Raw genomic sequence first — 19,118 nt, forward strand, 5'->3', positions numbered from 1 at the left:
GCTGGCAGCAACAAGAAGTATCTTACGCAAAGACCTCTCTGGAAGCACGCAAAGATGAAATACAGCGCAGGACGGGAAGCTTTGGGGTGCATCCAGGGCACCAAAGAATCCGTGTGCTCCCCTGGCCCTCCAGGCACCCACCTGCACGAGCTGGGGGAGATGACTGCCCACAGCGTGGTTACATATCGGGGGTAAGGATTTACAACCACGATTTCTGCTGTGCTGAATAAGGGAGGAGGCTCACCCTACGCTGCAACGGAGGTGACTTCCCTCGTGCTAACCTCGGGGATCTGGAAAAGCCACCACAGGGCATGCTCGGCTCCTTCGATTCACTCTGCTTTTCAGAGCAAAGCCAAACCAGTTTGCAACTGGAAAGCCTTGTGGTAGTCTTGCAAACGTTAATAAATCAGCCCCTCCTGGGCAGCAAAGCCACTGCAAACTTTCTCCCGAACGGCTCTTGCCAAGCTGCTAAGATGCCCGCACTGGGATCGGACACAGCCTCCATTGAGGATTATCAGCAAAGCCTATGTGTGAGATGTGCCAAGCCACACAGGAAAATGATTGCAATTGTACGTGTAATTCTGCAGCGTTCACAAGAGACCTGCTGAGTGCTGGAGGTGACGGGTGCCTCGGACAAACCAGCCCACCGCACTGCACCAGCATCGCCCACTGAACACAGGAGGGGACCCACAGCCCCACGAGCCAGCTGGGAACACAGTTCTGGCTCTGCCACCTTGAAAGTCTCTGCCTGAGGCACAAGCGATTGGGAATCCAAGGGCCATACTTGTGGCTGTTCACACCAGCCTTACTCCCAGCACATCCCAGCAGAATGGGTGAACTTGCTTTCCAGGATGGGGAATCCTACGTAAGGCAGATTAAGTGGGTTACGAAACCCAGGAGAGCACCTGAAAGCAATCCACTAGAACATGCCAGAGGTTATCTCAGATCCCTTGTCTCTCTACCAGCCACCACCAAATAGAAAAACAACTCCGTATGAGAAAGCTCTGCCTGGGACACAACCACAACAGCCACGCGCTGCGGAGCAGGCCAGCTGCAGAAGGCACTGGTGAGACCTCCCCGACTGGGCACACAGCAGCAGGCAGGACACATATTCCCCTTCAAGGTAGGAGAAACTTCATTCCTTATGCGGTGCCCAGCGCAGGAGATGGAAAGCTGCAGAGATGGTCACGGGAACCGCTAATCCCAGCTCCAGTCTGGCCTCTCTGCTTGGGAAGATGATTACTCACCGCCAGGACTTTTGGAAGTGGAAGGGATCAAAGGTTCGGCTTCATTGACCCACAGCGACATACGGCCCCAGCCCTCCCAAGATCCGCCTGCTGTGCACCAAGATGATGACCAGGGAGAAGGGGGAGGAAGGGGAAGGAAGTGTATTTCTGCAGGGAAACAACATGTCTGCAGAGGCCAGGAACACAGGATCCTCCCTTGCAGCCACCAGCCACCAGCACTTCCCAGAGAAGCACGTCAGGAGGCAACTCGAGCATCTCGGAGGCACTGCCCAAGACCTCCAACAGAGAAACTTTGATCTCCAAGCACAGCCAGTCCCTGGGGACTGCCTCTAAATTACACAGTGGAACGTGCCAGGACAAACTCACTCTGCAGAGAAAAACTCAGCCTGTTTGGAGGAGTTTGCCCCACCACTTGCTCCAGAAAGTCCGAAAAAGCTCCTCTGGCAGTGGGAGGGACCCCTTCCCCCAGCAACCCAGCCAAGGCAGCCTGGCTCGAGGCAACAAGCTCCCGACAGGGAGAACCAGACAGGAGAAGGGAAAAAACTGGACAAGGTGTCGGCTGGATTGGCCAGTAATCCCATTTGCAGAAGGTGGGAGCTCAGGGAGGAGATGCTGGTGCTGCTGGATCCAGGGCTATTTTGAGAACAGCAAATAAGAGGAACAGAGGGAAAGAGAGGGGGCTGGGGGAAGAGAAGGTAAAAGAAATCTGCTTTACCACTGCCTGATACCCAAGGAGACTGATTAAAGCAAACAGCTCCCCTGCCCCTTCCAAAGGGTTGTCTCGTCTGCTTCCTAAATCTGATTCCCATTTGTCTCTATACAGTTCTCGTTTGTTCTTCATTTAAGTCTCCTCCACGCTCCTCACTTAGCCTAGGAGAGTTCTCCGGAGAGCCACAGGGCCGGGCTTCCCCTGGGAGCCCGTGAGGGCAATTGCTGACCAGGGTCAGACCCAGCACCAGTGCCTGCATAGAGGGAGGAGATGTGGCAAGAAGGAGGCAGCAGGCTGCCGACTACACGCGATGGCCGAGAGGCTGAGGAGATCCTTGGAAAGAGCTGCCCGAGGGAGGAAAGCATCACCACCCAAGGGTGCTGACAGGAGCCCGGCTGCCTCCGGGGCAGCAGACCCGGCATCCCCAAAGGGCGAAACAAAAGCAATAAAAAAGCGAAAGGGACTAGAGACCCACCGCACGCCCCAGCGACTTGCAGGGCCTGCACAAGCAGTTTCTTTCTTCATCAGCAGACGGCCTTCTGATTAAACAGGAGCTTAAAAATTATCCTAATGGAGCTCCTTTCAAACACAAACCGCAGGGACCTCTCCTAATTGCGCAGTTCCTTTCTCAATAGCAGCCTACATATGATGAAGCAGGTCCGTCTGCCGCCCTTGCCTGCAGCCGCATGCCTCAGCACACAGGACCGGCGTGCCCGCAGCTCCTGACCGGGTGTTGGGGCTGGAAGCACCGTACCATCACAGCCCTCCCGGCACTCGCCTTCTGCCCTGGCCCCTGGCTGTTAGCCCACGTAGCACCCAGCCAGCCAGGCACGCTGCCTTTGCCGAAGAATGTTTCCAAAGCCTAACCAAACACGGCAGAAAACTGTCCTTCACTGTCCTAACCAAACACAAAAAACACTGTCCTTCCACCTGCGTGGACTTTGCGACCTGCCTCGGAAAGACCAGGGACTTCCCCCTACCAGCTCTCGCTGTGTCTTATCTCCTTCCATATTGCTTGTGGTTTTTTCATGGTAAACAATCCCCGTTTGCCCTTGCGATAGTCTCCCTAAACCTCCAGCCGTGCCATCGTGCTGCTGCACATGTCCTACCGCCAAGAGGCCATGGGTCAGGACCCCACGGCTTTCCAGGCCTCGATGCAGATGAGCCATTTCTAAGGAGAAATCCCACCCCAGGCTGGTGCGCCTCCCGGGCACGCGCTGCAAACCTATCCAAATGGAAATACAACACCTTTGCCACAACAAAAAACAACCAAGCACCTGGTACCCAGACCCGGCCGCCCAGCCGATCCGTCCACCGCAGGAGGAAACCGGGCAGAGTCTGAGCTCTCCACAGTCAGGGGCAGCCCCGCATCCACCCAACATCAGAGCAGGGTCCAGATGGTTGCACAGGTACCATCACGCTACATAACGTCTTTTTCCCCCTCCTGCTTGCTGCCTAGATAGAGGACGCAGTGCCCATCAGCCGCTCTCACCACTCCCTCCTGCCCGTAAGGAAAGCAGAGACCCCTGACCTTCTCCACCGCAACCCCCCAGCCCCTCCGCAGCTTAAGCGGCCCAGGTGCGCAAATGTTACCCAATGCCCTTGCCGGGCGGAAAGTAAATTCCATCCAACAGGGGAAATGCCAGCCACGGTCGGACCCCGGGATGTGCAAATAGCAGCCGGGGACCTTTGGGAGAGGAGCAGCCCGGGCCCAGGCGCTCCTACCGATAATCCTTCCCTAAACGCCCCCTCCAGAAGCTCCCACAGCAGAGGAAGGATGCTAATTTGACTATTTGAGGTGGGGGCAGGGGGGAGAAAGAAAAAAAAAAAAAGAAAAAAATTAAACATTTGTTATTGCGCTAAATGACCTTTTCAGCCACTTGGGGACAGAATTGCACCGGGGCTTCAGAGCAAGCTACAGCGGGCGCCGCTCGCTCCCTGCTCCCATGTGCGATGCTTTGTGCCTCCGGATGCATTTAAGGGACTCCTTGCCCCCCTAGCCACCTCTGCCCACCCAGCGACAGAGCTGAGAAACAGCCTCTTTGGAAAATTCTGCATGAAGTAGGGAGGAAGAAGCGGTCTGCTAAGAGCTTGCTGAGCAAAGCGCTTCAGACGGTTTCATTTCACATCGCCGAAAGCGTAAATCAGGGAATTGCTCCTCGGGTTTTTCTCCATTAGCGAAGTATATTGCAACTCCCCTTCCCACCACCAATACCGATCGACACTTCACATCTGCTGACCAGATCTAACAGCCCAGATTTTCCGGAGGAATAATACATTTGCCGAAAACACCATTCCTGCCACCTGCTCCCCCCAGACACGCAACTGCACCGGGAGCAGGGCCACAGCAGGCTCCTCGCTCTCAGCAGGCACACGCACAGCACAACGCGGCAGCCAGAAGCTTGACAAATTCAGATCAGAAATAAATAGGTGGCTTTTTGCAGAGCAAGGGTCATAAACCCTTCAAAACACCACCTCCACCAGGGTGGTGGAGCATGTCCTACTGCCTGCAACTTTCCTACACAAGACCAAAGGCCCTTCTGGAAAGCACAAGCTTCACACAAAACATACCGGGGAGGCTGTGTCCTGTGCTATGAAGTCAGGAGCGATGGTTGCAACTCCTTCCAACTCACTGCTTTTAGCCTGTGAACAGTGCCTTTTGTCTAGAGATTTGCAATAATCATATTATTGCAATAATTTGCAATAATATGATTGCAATAATAATTTCACATATAAACGTATAAACATCCCCCTCCCAAACAAAAAAGACTAAGTTAAAATGCTTGCAACCTTTTAACATTAGGCACTTACAGTTAAAAGCCAAATTTAAAGCTTAAAGCTGGAGACCGATCCATCCAGAGGCTCCAGGTATTGTATCATTCTTAATGTTTCACCAGAGAATCACTGCACGGGGCGGGAGGGGGGGGAAGGCGGCTGTGTGTAAACAAGCAAACATACACCCACCAGCAGCTTGGGTTTTGAAACATTAATGTTGAAATTAGAAAGGCACATTTCAGAGAGTTATGGGCAGATTCGCTTTCATTTTGGCTCCAGCCTTGCAAATATCAAATGTCAAAGGAAACAGTCGCGTTGAATTAAGAGAGAAAAATCCCCGTGGTGCAGAGATGTGTCCGGGATCAGGACCGCAGCAGTTGGGAAAGGAGCAGCAACAAACAACGAACACTTTGCAACTGGAAGGGTATTTTTGCCGGTTAACCTGCCACCGCTAATTTTGCTAATCGACATCACTGTGGAATTTGAAAATGTTATCCAACCAGGAAAGAAACTTGATTTTCCTCTTCTGATAACGAGGACAGGCAGACCAGCCAGGCTGGGCCAAACGTGGCATTACAAAACGCTGCCTGTGAAACCAAAAATGGGACGTGGAAATGATGAACTGAGTTTCTGGGCTTGCACTCGGGCAAGAAACAAAAATCCAGCCACCAGCATTTAGACAGGCTGATCCCACTTGCAAAGGCAGCTCCGCTCGTTTTTCACCAAGGCTGAAGTAAAATGGCAAAGTTATCATTTTATATTAGTGTGGCTCCTCACAGCACTGGCTGTTCCGAGGGTTTTCAATTTATCAGTATATTTACAAAAAAAAAAGAAAAAAAAGGGGGTGGGAAACAGCCTGTCAGCTTAGGCCAAGCAAAAAAGCTATTTTGGGTAAGGCTTCTCCTATAAATAAAAGGCCGGGTAGGGAGAGGACAGCAACAACACGCTGCTCACTCAAGGTGTCAGAGGGGACTTCTATTATCCACACTGGCGACCTCCCCAAAACATGGAGAAGCAGGGACAGCACACTGCTCCTCAGCAGGCACGGCACCCCGGCGAGGCGGCTTCCCCCGGCAGCCATCCCCTCCATCGGGCTGCCGGTTCTCCTGCTGCCTCGCCTTCACCACCAGGAAAAGGAGCCGATAAAGGCAGCTTTCTGCTCCAATTTAAAAATACAGGGGCAGGGCTCACAAACTCAAGGCCAAGAGATTTAATTCTTCAGTGCCTTCCCCCCCCCCCCCCCCCCCCCCTTTAAAACCGACACAGTTGCAAACCAATAATTCCAGCCCAACCAATCCCCCAGCACTAGGAGAAAGCATCACCCGAGTCCCTCCCCAGCCCTGCCGCCGGCCTGACAACACCACGCTTTAATGTATTCAGCCCACAGCCTCCTCAGGCCACAGCTTTCTGTAATTTATCCCTATACCGCCCGCCACCTTGTATTAAAGTCGCCGGGGGACGCAACACCTCCGAGACAGTTTTCAGCAGAAATTGCCGACCGCCCGGTCCGCAAAACCATAATTTTTGGTTTCAGACAGGGTTCCCAGCAGATGCTCCCCAAAGGCGACATGGCGAGAGGAGGGATTTCACAGAAAACCCCTGATGTCGGTGCCTCTGGAGCACGCTGGGGAGGTGACGGTCTGCAAAGCACCATGCAGCACCTAGAAATGTCCAGCACACCCAAAAAGCTGGGGTGCTCACACAGCCCAGGCTCTGGTGGAGGGTATAGCCTTGGGACCCGGTATCCCCTGGCAGCATTGGGGTGCCACGTGTGACCCCAGGCTGGCAGTCCAGGGACCAGGCACTGTTCACAAACAGCTTCTCCCACCACAGGGAACACTTGCCAGTCCGACCGGACCAGGATCATCTCTGGGTGGATGTTTGGGGAAAGCAAAGGACGCAGATTGAGGTTGGTTTATTAGATTATGGACAGCCCCATGCAAATAGGGCCATATTGATCCGGTCTGCAAACACCTGGCTGGGAATACAAGCAGCCCCTGAGTATACAGAAGCTGCTGGAGATTATTAACCAGATCCATTGCTGTAAATCACATTACCTCCTTCCAAACCCCGACCCAGCACCGAGTCCCCCTGTGCTAGGCGCTGTACAGCGCACATCCTTGCAGTGTAAGGGAGCATCACTTCTCCCTGCCTGGCACCCAAAAGCCCAAAGATTCAGCCCAAAAGCGTGGAGTCCAGCAGGGGCGTCCTGCTCTGGGGTCCGTGGAGCCAGGGCTGCGCAGCCCACCTACCCAACACCAACCCCCAAAACAAAGCAAAGCACATGTTACCAGGAGGGTGAAACTCACTGTATAGGAAAACCGCGAAGGGAATGCAAGGCAGGAATTAAAAAAAATTTAGAAAAATCAAAAAGTGGAAAAAAGAAAATAGCACATCTTCAGATGCAAATTCACCCCCTGCTTCCACTTGGGTACCTGGTATTTTGCACCAGCTGCAAACCACCCCTCTAGTGCACAGAGCAAATAGAACAAGCTCTCCTGCCTCCCAAAGCACCCCAACTCCAAGCGCAGGAAGGAAAAAAAAAATAGTAGTAAAATGCTTCACAGCAGATTTCCAAGAGATCATGAAACCCTTTGCAGAGCTTCATTAGCAGAGAAGACAGCAGATCCCGGATTAAAGGAGGAACTGGGGAACGAGGTGCTGAACCAAAGGCAGAGGAGGAATCCCGTATTCCTCCCTCCTCCCCGCCAAAATCCCTAGCTCTGATTCAGCAGAAGCACCAGCAGCAGCATAGCCTAGTGTATCTCACTGCAAACAAAACCATTTACGTTTAAACCACCATTCTACTCCCCTAAAGAATTGCTGCATGCAGTAATTTCCTTGTGACGGGGGCAAAACAAAAAAGCCATGATGAAATTGTCTCAGAGTTTCTCTGCGTTTTGTTTACAGTCGCTGCCCTCAAACCTAGAGCCGGCACGCAGCGCATGAGCATGATAACAGGAATAAATCTAGCATTTGAGATTGTTTAGAAAAGCTCTGCTCGCAGACAGTCAGCGCTCTGAGGGGGAAATCCCTTTGCAGGTCTCAAATAAGGGAACTTAAACCATTTTTCCCTGGAGAAATTTAGGCCTGAAAGATCTTCTGAGTTTCTCGTTTGGAGCTACAAGGCCCAATAACAAGATCTCTTTCCCTGGACTCACCCATAACACTTCGACTGCTGCCAAGACCATGAAGAGGCGAGGGGAGATGGAGCAGAGAGAGACCTGTGGCAGTTGGGAAGACAACTAACACGTTCACGTAAGAGGATGCTCTGGCTAGCTGTTATTTATGCACACACCGGGTTAATACAGATATTTTTCCGGCATGCATTAATTAAGCACGAAGACTCCTTCTCCTCTGTGCCTTGCCCAGTGCTGTCAGCAGGCAGCATCCAAAGAGCAGGCTGCAGGCACGGCACCTTCCCGGCACCCTCATTCCTCGGACACATGCACCCAACAGCCACCAGTACCCAAAATCTGCTACCAGGAGAGGCTGGTGCAAGCAAAGGCTGGGAGACTTGGGAACATGGGATCTGGGGCAGGAGGACGAGATCATCTATCCCCCCAGAGCAAACAGAGGGGGCAGTGAGCGATGGGACCCAGCAGACCCTCCAAGAGCATCCTCCTGGTCTGCTGCAATCACAGCAAAGTTTACTCAACATCAGGCACCCACAAAAAACAAGCCTTGAAACAAAACCAAACAGGTTTGCTCCTGTACTCCCCAAATTGTGGGGAGTCCCTCAGGAGCGGTAATGTCATGCCAGAGCCAGGCCTGGTTTCTCCGCTTTGCCAGCAGGGCCAAGGGGGAGGAGGTGGGAGGAAGAGCCTGCTGGCAGCCCCGTGCTTCCCACCTCCTCCCCTGGAGGATTGCAGGAGACCAATTTTGATTAAACTAATTAAGCCTGCTCCGTTCAAAGAGCTCCAACCACATGCTACCAGGGGAGAGAAGGAAAATATAAAATTAAAAAGGAAAAAGAGAAATCTCTCTGCAAGCACACTCCTCCAAAGCTATCCATTCCCAGCAGATCCCTGATGGACAACGCCATGCTGGAAGAGGAAAGCCGAGAAAAAGGACACGCTGCAGTGACTCAAGTCCAATCCTGACGATGCTGCTCCTTCCAGCCACCAGGACCTACTGGGACATGTCCTCCTTCCCATCAGGGTGACTGGTTTCCAATCCCTCCCAGCCAGTCTCCAGAGGTGGCCGCTCCTCTTGCGGTAATACAGCCCTCCACCAAGCCAAGGTCTCCCAGACGCCACCTTCCCTCCCAAACCATCCCCATCTTCCAGCTCCTTGCACGTTCCCTTCCCTCCTTTCCCTTGAAGACATCAGGTTTCTGGAAGCAATTTAATTGTGAGCTGCAAAGAGGGGGGCAGTGCTGGCTGGCTGGAGGCCCTGCTCTCCCAAAATGTTTCGCTTCCCCCCCGCGCAGCCATACCAGGGATCTGGCAGACCCTGTCCCTATAGGGAGCCTGACCGGCTGGAGAGGGAAACATCACTTTTGCTTTCAAAGCCTTTCAACTGGAAGGGAAAAAAAAAAAAAAAGAAAATCAAAGCAAAGGCTTCCTCCCCTTTGAAGGGCAGGACGGAGAGCAGCCGGGCAAGGGCTGGACCTGCCGAGAGCAGAGTGGGGACCCCGATCCTCCGGGGCCTGGAGCGCCAGCACTTTCATTATGAGCTTTTGCAGAAGCAGAATGAAGCCTTAGGTGCAAGAATTGCATTGAAATTCAAATCGAGGTGTTTAACTCCCCTGCGCCTTGGGAAACCCTGGTGGAAATGCAGGATAAGAAGGAGGGCAAGGTTTGAAACCCTAGAGAAGGGCTGGGGGGGGGAGGAGGGGAAGGAAAGCAAGCTGCCCCATCCTGCCCTGTGAAAAACTTCATCCAAGGGGCCATCCAAGCATACCCCGCTTGCAGCTCTGCCCCGCACCCCAAAAACACCAGCGCTGCACACACCGCGGCTGCCCCTCTTCTCCCTGTGCTCTGCTCTTGGTGGGGCTTTAGTTGGGAGGGGGGGGAGAAAAGAAGGGAGGGCGGTATAAAGAAAGAAACCCCACATCGTAATTGCTATATTAAAGAGAAATAGCAGGCAAGAATAATAAGAGAGGTGTCAGAAGTGAAATACAGTAACAGACATTAAAAAAAAAAGAGACTACAGTTCTGCGATGGGGGTGTTAATTGAACACAGAGCTGGAGAGAACAAAGGGGTGTTAAGGAAGAAAAGAAGGGGAAAAAAATCCTACCTCCTCCAAAGATCTGATTTGAGTTAAGTTTGGTGAAGATAATGCACAGGGAAAGGTAGCTAAGAGGCACCTTATATAGCTATTATGTTCTAAAATTAAAAAAAAAAAAAACCACAACAAACCCATTATTCAACAACAATTGCACAGCTAATCAGTGCTGTCTATAAATATTCCACTTCGCAAATTCCCCCCGTTGGCGGTATGTACATTTTCCTTTTAACCCCGAATTCCTTCAAGACAGAAGGGCGAGGGGGGTAAGAAAATAAAAATCGCGGGATTTCAAATACAAAGTCAGGGTCTTTTTAAGAAGTAGAATTTGCCCAATGCCCTCACCTCCCCCAGAAGAGCAGAGAAAGTGAAACGATGGGAAAAGCTCTTAAGGAGGAGGAATCAGATTAAATGGTCATATATCCTGCGCTCAGCCTCTCCCCGCCGGTCCCCGCCGAACGAGATGGGAGTTGGGAAAGGTTCACAGCTGAAATAGATGCTGCTGCATTTTGACAGCAGATATTTTCCAGTTTGCCATCCAAGGACCCCACGTCTGCGTACGCCTTGCCTGATTCTTCTGCTTAGCTATTCTGCTCATGCAGAGAACAGCTTAAAAAAAAAAACATACCAAGAGAGAGGGAAAAAAAACAAAGGGGGGGGGAAAGGCCATAAAGACGGAGCCCCTACCCCTGCCTTCAAACTTTTTATAAATCAGCAATGCAATTTCCGATTTCAATCCCTATTGACGGAGGAATCAATTGTATTTAGGACAACAATGCCTCCCATTTCCATAATTATTATTCCAAAAAGCCAGCCAGCCATTTGAAGGCAGTCCTGCCCCTTCCCTCGCAACAAAGCGACCAACAGCAAGTGAAAACACACCAAATGAACGCCAACAACTTATACGTATATTTAAGCGGCAATCTTTTCCCCCCCCCCACGTGCTCCCACTCAGAGCAAACCTCAACTTTTGTTACTGTTAAACAGATATCACCCCAAAAGCAGCAATCTCCAGGTGGCAGACAAAAGACAACCCACCAAGCTTTTATTATTGTTATTATTATTATTATTCTTTAAAGTGTTTATAAATGCTTTAAAATAACTGAAGAGCCCAAGTACAAAAGGGAATTCTTTGTCCAATACGGACGACCTCTTTTTCTAAGAACTTTATGGACACTTTGGGTTTGCTCAAGACAACGTTAACGCTATGAAATATTAGCCATAATGTTGCGAGAGACGGTGGTAAAGTCTCCGTAAGGCTCTGGAGTCACTTAAATCAGGCAGCGGGGTAACCGAACGCACATTTCTGCACATCATAACGCCGGGGGGAAGATGTACGCACGCACTTTCAAACACCCACCAGTGACCACAAACAATCACCAGGATTTCAAACGCGACACATGCAAAAATCTGGGAAGCAAAATGGAAAGTGGGAAGAGAGAAGTTGGCTCAACTTTCACACTGCTGCCCAAAAGGAAGGAGTAAGCAAACAGAAGCAGGCAGTACCCTCAGCCCCAGAAAAAACAAGGCTAACTTCCTCCTAGCATTGGGCCCACAAAGCAATAATTAAGAAAAAAATAAAAATAAAACAAAACCATCTGGCCATTTGCTTCCTTACAAAGTGTGACTTTTGGGGATGCAGATGGGGCAGAGGGGAGGAGGTCTTTGAATTTGCAAAGTAAAATAATTCACCATAAACCTATCCGAGGGTAGATAAACGACGCTCCAAAAGCCATCTTAATTCAACCTCTTCGGAGACCTCTGTACAGCGGCCCCGTAGCCAAGTAAACCAGGCACAACAGCAACAAACAAATAAAATTTTAAACAATGTAAGACAGCCCCAGTCCACACCTGACTATCCTTTATTTCCAGCAGCATGCTTTGCCCTATACCATCTCTCTCGATTTTCCTTAGCAGACAAAATTATCCCACCCCAGTCTCCGCAGGTATGTACAGCTCCCCATCGCTCCCCAGCTCGCCAGGACCCCACAGCATCCCCGAGGACCCAGGAGGTCACCTGGATTTCCCACCAGGTTTGGTCCTAGTGGATTCCCCATCCCCTAACTTTGTGACTGTACCGATGGCAAAGCCGAGCCGGGATTAATTGGTTACCCTGCCAAAAAATACCCCTGCGTGGACAACATACACAGCATCAAATACACTCGGAGAAAAGGCAGACAAACATTTTCTTTGGCTCACAGAAAATAAACGGAGAAAGAGAGAGGAAGGAAAGGAACTTGGTGGCTCCTTTTTTTAGGGTGGCACACAAGGAAAGACTACAAAACCACCCATAAAATTTCTCTCTAAGCAGACTCTCTCACGTTACATCATATGAACTCTACGAAGGTTCCCATACCAAACCCACTGCTTGGTATTATGGAAACTTCATAAGGAAGGACCTCTCGGTAAGGTCAGACCCGGCCATGCAGCCGTAAGGACTTCAGAGAGCCGAATGCCATCGGTAGGTGCTTTGTCTGGGCTACACGCTGCACAAACAACGTTTAACAAAGGGTCCCCTTAGTCATTTTATATATATTGCAAGAGTCAAGTAATTGTATTTTCAATCAGCTGCTCACGCTAGGAGGTTTTATATATATATTTAAGAAAAAAAAAATAAAACCCAGATTCAGGTTTCTGAAAGCTGTTCCCCTTTTATGTGTAACTATCAATGTATATCAACTGGGTGTGCAATCATATTTATTGTCACTTTCATTCATGTCATGCCCTTGCTTATATGGTTTAGATATGAATTATTGACTGTTACAGTCCTTGTTGTAAAGGGGGGGGGGGGGAGAGAAGTCAAGTACTTTGCAGTGTGCTAAAACAAGGCAGCTGGATCACCACAGAAAAGCCCGCTGATCACCTCTGGTCAGCTCAGAAAGCCAACAGCAGAGATTAAACCCCCCCACGCCGAATTTCCATCATTCCCCCCATTTTTTAATTAAAAAAAGGAGATTCCAACAAATAAATAAATAAGTGGTGCATGTTGCTAAATGTCCTTCCCTGAGCATCTGTTGTTTAAGATCACCCTTGATTGATGACTGCTATTTTTTAATTGTTGCTTTTAAAATTTAAATGCCCCCCTGGGATGTGTTATAAGTGTGTTAGTACATGGTAGGAGGTCTGGAAAGTGGGAAACGGCAGAACCAACGCTCTCATGCCATTAGCTTCTTTAGAAGCCTGAGAACACCCCATGCCATAAAACAACAGTACCCTAAAGTAACTAACAATCTAATATATTGCTTTCACTAAAGGCAACTGACAACTCACTCTTACATGAGCTAGCCTGCATGATTGGCAGACAAGCGCATTTTAACCCTTTCTTCAGAAAAAAAACCCTAAGAAACCTTTATGTTTACCTGAAGAGTAGCAGTCGTAAAACTGCACAATTTCATTTTGTTGGGGTTTTTTTCCCCCCACTCTGTACTCAAGTTTTTTTTTTTTTTTAAACAGTGCCATGTCTTAAAGAAGAAACTAAAGCAAGAGAGAAATTGCAACGGTTTTGATTTTTTCTTCTCCCCAGAAAAAGCAATAAATAAAAAGAGGCTGTACAATAGAAATTAAACCATGATATTTTCCCTTCCAGACACAAACCACATCATGCAAGTCCACTGCCAGAAGCATTAAATACCGGCGAGTTATTTCTCCCCACTTAAATACTGCTACATGGGGAGGGGGGGGCCCCACAAACTTGGTGGAATAAAACCCTCAAAGAGCAGAAAGAAAAATAATACAGAACCAACAGCATTGATTTCCTACCTGTTTTTTCTTTGATTTCACACAAGACATTAAAAAGGGCTGGCTTCATCCTGTGGCAGTTTAAAGCATGTTTCCTGGAGAGAAAAGAAAAGAGGGGAGGGTGAGGTTAGGATGTCACCACGGGGAACAACTTTCCAAATTCACATCGGCCAGCGTGTGCGTGCTGAAGGTGGGGGGGGGGGGGGGGACACACGTTTGAGCCCCCTCGGCCCCACCATCATCCCTGCTAGGACTTGAGTCACCTACCTAACACAGAGGAGATGAATTACGCCAATTTAGGAATGGCTTGAAAATCGCCTTTGCCACCGAGTGGGTCCCACCACCGGCGCGAGCCAGCCAATGCGCCAAGCCGAAGCCAGCAGCTTTTGGGAGCCAAGCTCGGTTCAACTGTCTTATTCAATACAGAGAGAGCACTGGGCTCTCTCCGACCCCCACCTACCGATATTAAACCCAGCCGTGTGCTTTATTAGGCTCGTCCTGCAAGGCAGAGGGGAAATACCCCCCCCCCCCTTGCCCCAGCGGTGGAAACATCCTCTGCTTAGAGCTGTCAATTCGGGGAATTTCAGCGCCCAACTTGGAGCAGAGACGCACGCACATGTATGGAGAGAGAGAAACCCATTCCTCTGCCTTCATGCTACTTACACCCAGCTTATTTGCAGGTGTTAAAATTTAATTCTTTGCAATTGGGACAGTAAACACATTTAAAAACACAGCCAGCTGCTTCTGGGAAGGGGAGGGCGTGCTATTCAATGCCGTTCTTTTCGGCTGCTGTTATTTCAGAGCTGACCGTTCTCCTGTGGATTCTGAGGAAAGGCGAGAGGCTGGGGGGGACAGTTTTAATCGGCTGGTTTTAAAACTCACCATGTGCTTGCTGAGGCAAACAAACAGTGTGATTTTATATTTTCTCTTAAGCCATACGATCATTTTGTCAGGGGTTTAGTTGTATAAAGGGCTGTTGCTATCAGGCGCCGGTTACGGGATTTCTGTTTACCAACCGAAATTACACACGAAAGGCGATGTGAACATCTGGCAAACATTCACACTACTTACCCCACCACCCACAACATGTTAAAAAGATTTATATATCTGATGAAGTCTCTCAAAGGTATATACCCTTGCAGAACCACAGAGTCCCTTATCAGCACACCCAGATGGGCGCAGACATTTGGGTATACACAAATCACATACATATGCCGTAGGGGCCCTCTTACAAATAATACCGGCACTTTGCATCTTCCCAAAAGTTCATTTAAAAAAAAAAGAAAAGAGAAAAGAGGCAGCAAAACAACCATGTAATAGTAGGATGGATGGAAGAAATGCAAAGCCAAACATCACTGATAAATATGGCATGTTTGGCAGCTCAGAATTAAAAATAATAATAATAAAAAAAAAAAAGTAGTGTGAGGAAGCAGCTGAAAGATCCCAGCAAGGCAAACCCATAAAGCCATCTCCTAGCTCTGTTCTGCTTTGGTTTTATCGATTTAACTAACTACACTAAATTATCCAGGCAGGAACACACACAATTCCTGCAACTTTCCGAAGGAAGATCCCCTCACTGCCCCGGGTCTGGCCGGGGAGAAGGTGCATGATTTCCTCCTCCTAACAGCTACTCTGCCCCTGCAAGAACATAAGAAAATTAATAAGATCAGTCCAGCAACAAGCCTTTTCGGTAAGTGGGCGCTTTATACAAGCTGGAGAGGCAGGGAGGATGTAAGCCGAGGTTTGGGGGGTACTTTTATCCTTCTGGAAGTTCTTATTAGGTGAGTTTTGGGGTTGTGCGGTGCGTTTTTCCAGGAACAATGTATTCTAGCAATCTGCTCCAGTTCGGGGCATGAATGCCAGGGGGAAGGACACCACACCTAGCAGCTCTGCAGCCCTGAAGAAATTTCAAGTGTCCCCCAGGCAATTCAGGGCAACTTTTTTCCTTTATTATTCCTTCATCTGTGCCTTCAATTTGGGGATTTTTTTTTTTCCCCCTCCCTTAACTTTTGCTAGCGCCTTTGAAGGTGCGTATTAGGTTGCACTCCTTGAAGCCGGGGGCAATTCGGTTACCGGTTTTTACAGTCTTTTTTTTCCTATTTAAATACCTCTGCAATTAAGGAAAAAAAAAATAAAAGCTTCTATGTGCATCCTCCAAGCACAAAAACACGGCCTTAAAAATAACACCACTACGGGGCCCTAAAAAAGAACATTAACGCCCCTAAAAAAAATGGAGCAGGACTTCGTGCCTCTTTCGGAGGAACCCAAAGCAGAGCCCCCCGCACGCCCAGCCAGCGTGAAGCTTCAACAACCACTTCCCTCCGGATTTAACCCCCACCCCAAAAAATGCTGGGAAAAACCAGGCCGACTGCCCGGCCGAGCCCGAGTTTGGAACCCCCGGTGGGGAAGGGGCCGGCGGGAGGGGGGGGCCCCCGCGGGCTGTGGGCGCTGCGACCCACAGAAACCGCCACGAAGTTGGGGGGTGGGAGGAAGGAAAAAAAATTAACCCGTCCCCTTTCTTTCCCCCTCCCACGTCCCCAGCCTCCCGGCAGCGGGACCCCCGTCCCCGCGCGATGCGCCCCGCGGCCGGGCGCGCTCCCCCCGCCGGACAACAAAGGCCGGGCCGGGGCGCGGGGGAAACTTCCCCGGCACCTGCCTCCCCCCCCCGCCCCCGCCGCCGGCCGCCGCCGCTCTCACCTGGCCTGCGCTTCGTCCAAACTCTGGTCCGTGATGGTCATGATCTGCTGTAAGATGTCTCCGATGTCCTGCTTCCTGCCTGCCTCCCCCTCCGCCCCGCCTGGTCCATCCTGCATGTGCTGGGACAGGCCCGGGTGCCCCGGCATCCCCACCCCGCTGTGCGTGTGCATCAGCCGCGGCTGGTCATCCATCGCCGGCCCCCGGCCCCCGCTCCGCCGCCGCCGCCGCCTCCTCCTGCCCTGGCTGCCGGGAGCGGCGCGGCTGGGCTGGCCGCCTGGCTCCTCGCTTTCTTTTCTTGCTCGCTTTCTTCTTCTTCTTTCCTCCCCCCCCGCCTCCTCCTCCTCCTCCTCCTCCCCAGCCTCTTCCTCTTCGCTTTTTATTTATCCTTCACGCTGGCGCCCGGCTCCGCGGCGGGGAGGAAGAGGAGGAGGAGGAGGGAAAAAATGCAAAAAAAAAAAAAAAAAAAAAAAAGAGAGAGAGGGAGAGAAAAGAAAGGGGAAAAAAAATCCCTTTGGCTGCTGGAGGAGGAGGGAGGGAGGAGGGAGGGGAGGAGGAGGAGGAGGAGGAGGAGGAGGGAGGGAAAGGGGGGGTTCCGGGGAAGGGAGGGGAAACGGCGGCGACTCCAAAAGCAGGGCAGCGCAGCCCCGCGCCCGGGGAGGCAGCGGGCGGGCCGGCGGGGGCAGGGGCCGGCGGGGCAGGGGCTGCGCCCGGGGAGGAGGCGGCGGCGGCAGCAGCAGCAGCAGCAGCAGCAACGGCCGCGGCGGGGCGGAGCGGGGCGGCCGCCCGCGATGGCAGCGCCGGGGCCGGAGCGCGGCGGAGCCCCCGCGCTCCGGGGGAGGGCTCCAAACTTTCCCCCACCCTCGGGCCGGGCTCGGGGCTGGCTGGCGGCCCGCACCGCTCCGCGGCCGACAGCGGGGCCCCCCCCTCCGCCGGGCCTGCGCGCACCGCTCCCGGCCCTCGCCGCCTGCTTTTGTTCGGCTCCGGACTCCTCAAACTGGCACGGAGGAGCCCGGGGGGCGGGGGGAGGAAGGGGCAGCGGCGCCTCCCCGCCCCCCCGGCCCCATTGGCGGCGGCGGCGGGAAGGCCGGCCCCCGCGGGCCGCCCCGCCTCCTCCGCGGCCGCCCGTCAATCTCCGGGTTCAGAGGTGGGCCGGGGGCCGCGCCCCGCCCGCGCCTTAAAGCGGCCTCGGCCGCCGGGCGGAGGGGGAAGGGGCAGCGCGGCCGAGCTGCAGCAGTAGCCATCGCAGCTCTGCGTGTCTCCCCTCATGCTCGGCTCGGGCCCTTGCCCGCGTTCCACCTCCCCTCAGAGCTGTGCCCCTCAGCCTTCCCGCCGCTCCTCGGGCTCCCCTCAGCCCCCCGTTGCCCCCTCAGGCTCATCTCAGCCCCGCCCACTGCTCCTCAGGCTCCCCTCAGCCCCCCATGGCCCCCTCAGGCTCCCCACAGCCTCCCCACTGCTCCCACAGCCCCCCTGCCGCCCTCGAGTTCCCCGCAGGCTCATCGCATCCCCCACGCTGCTCCTCAGGCTCCCCTCAGCCTTCCCGCCGCCCCTCAGGCTCCTCTCAGCCCCCCCAGCTCTCGTCAGCCAGCCTTCCCGCCTCCCATCAGCCCCCCATCTCCCCTCAGCCTCCCCATCGCCCCGCAGCCCCCCCAAAGCCCCTCAGGCAGCCTCTGTGCCTCCCTGCTGCCCCCCCAGCCAGCTCTGGCTCCCCACGCTGTCCCCACATCAGGTCCGCACCCCGGGTGGGAGCAGGGTCCCCCCTGTGCTGTAGCCCCCAGGGAGCTCTTTCGCTCTCACCTCAGGCGCCGGTGTCCCCTCACAGTGCTGTTTCTCTCCTTCCTCTTCCCTGACCCACGCTGTCTGGTAAGCAGGGCCTTCCCAACGACATGACACGGGCTGGCGGTGCCACATCCCACACCTGATGGTCCCTCAGCTGCCCAAACAGGGCAGGGGAAGCTAGCAGAGGTCCCAAGGCCACCAAAACTGCCATTCAGACCTTGGCGTCCCAGTGTCACGGCACTCCGGGGGAGAAGCACTTCCCCAGCCCCTTTCTGCGGTCCCCGGGATCTCAGACCGTCCTGTGGCCGAAAAGACCTCTGTAGGCACCGGCTGGTGCGCAGGGATGGCCCCGGGACTGGGCTTGCCTGCAGATTTGTATTTAAAAAAGAACAAATAAAAGGTAGTTATGGTGATACAAGAATTTCTTGCGTGGGAGATGATTTCATCAGATTGTCCCTTTCTCAGATCTGAGGGTTGCCGGCTCCAGGCCCCTCATAATGCAACGCCCAGCCCCGGTCCCTTGACCTCAGCACAGGTTGGGGAAAGAGCCATCAGGTTGATCTCAAAGAGAAAAAAAAAAAAAGGCAATTGTTTTGCTTCCACTCTTCCTTTTTAATGAAACACTTTCCAGTGTTTTAAGCAAAACATGACTTTTCATTTTGAAATTTCCTTTCGAACCATTAAAATGTTTTAAAGCGGTTGAAGGCGAAGTGAGATGTTTTGATTTTTGTCGCTATGAAATGTTTCACTCAACACATTCTTTGTGTTTCTTGATTTGCCAAAATTTTTCAAAGGTTTCTGCTTTCTCGCCCAGGACGTATCTATATATTTTTTACTTTTTTGAAAAGGCAAAAAAAGGAAGAAAAATATCCTTTATCTCCATGGCTCCACAGGAAGCGGAACTTTATCCAAGAAACAAGGAGCCAAGGGACTCCTCTCCAAAGGT

The 19,118-nt window shown here is 52.2% G+C and overlaps 1 protein-coding gene across 3 annotated transcripts in view; it reads right to left on the reverse strand.

Moving 5' to 3' along the window:
* PBX1 (PBX homeobox 1) overlaps positions 1-17,383 on the reverse strand; it is a 134,520-nt gene extending 117,137 nt beyond the window's left edge. For all 3 annotated transcript variants that reach the window (XM_075156764.1, XM_075156763.1, XM_075156765.1), the window contains exons 1-2: positions 16,397-17,383; positions 13,721-13,794 (exon numbers count right to left, since the gene is read on the reverse strand). In XM_075156764.1, the coding sequence (XP_075012865.1) occupies positions 13,721-13,794; positions 16,397-16,587 (265 nt within the window). In that variant the 5' untranslated portion in view covers positions 16,588-17,383. The remainder of the gene's footprint in view (positions 1-13,720; positions 13,795-16,396) is intronic.
* Between the last annotated feature and the right edge of the window lie 1,735 nt (positions 17,384-19,118).

The sequence above is a fragment of the Calonectris borealis genome, chromosome 8, assembly GCF_964195595.1.
Source record: "Calonectris borealis chromosome 8, bCalBor7.hap1.2, whole genome shotgun sequence".
NCBI lineage: Eukaryota > Metazoa > Chordata > Aves > Procellariiformes > Procellariidae > Calonectris > Calonectris borealis.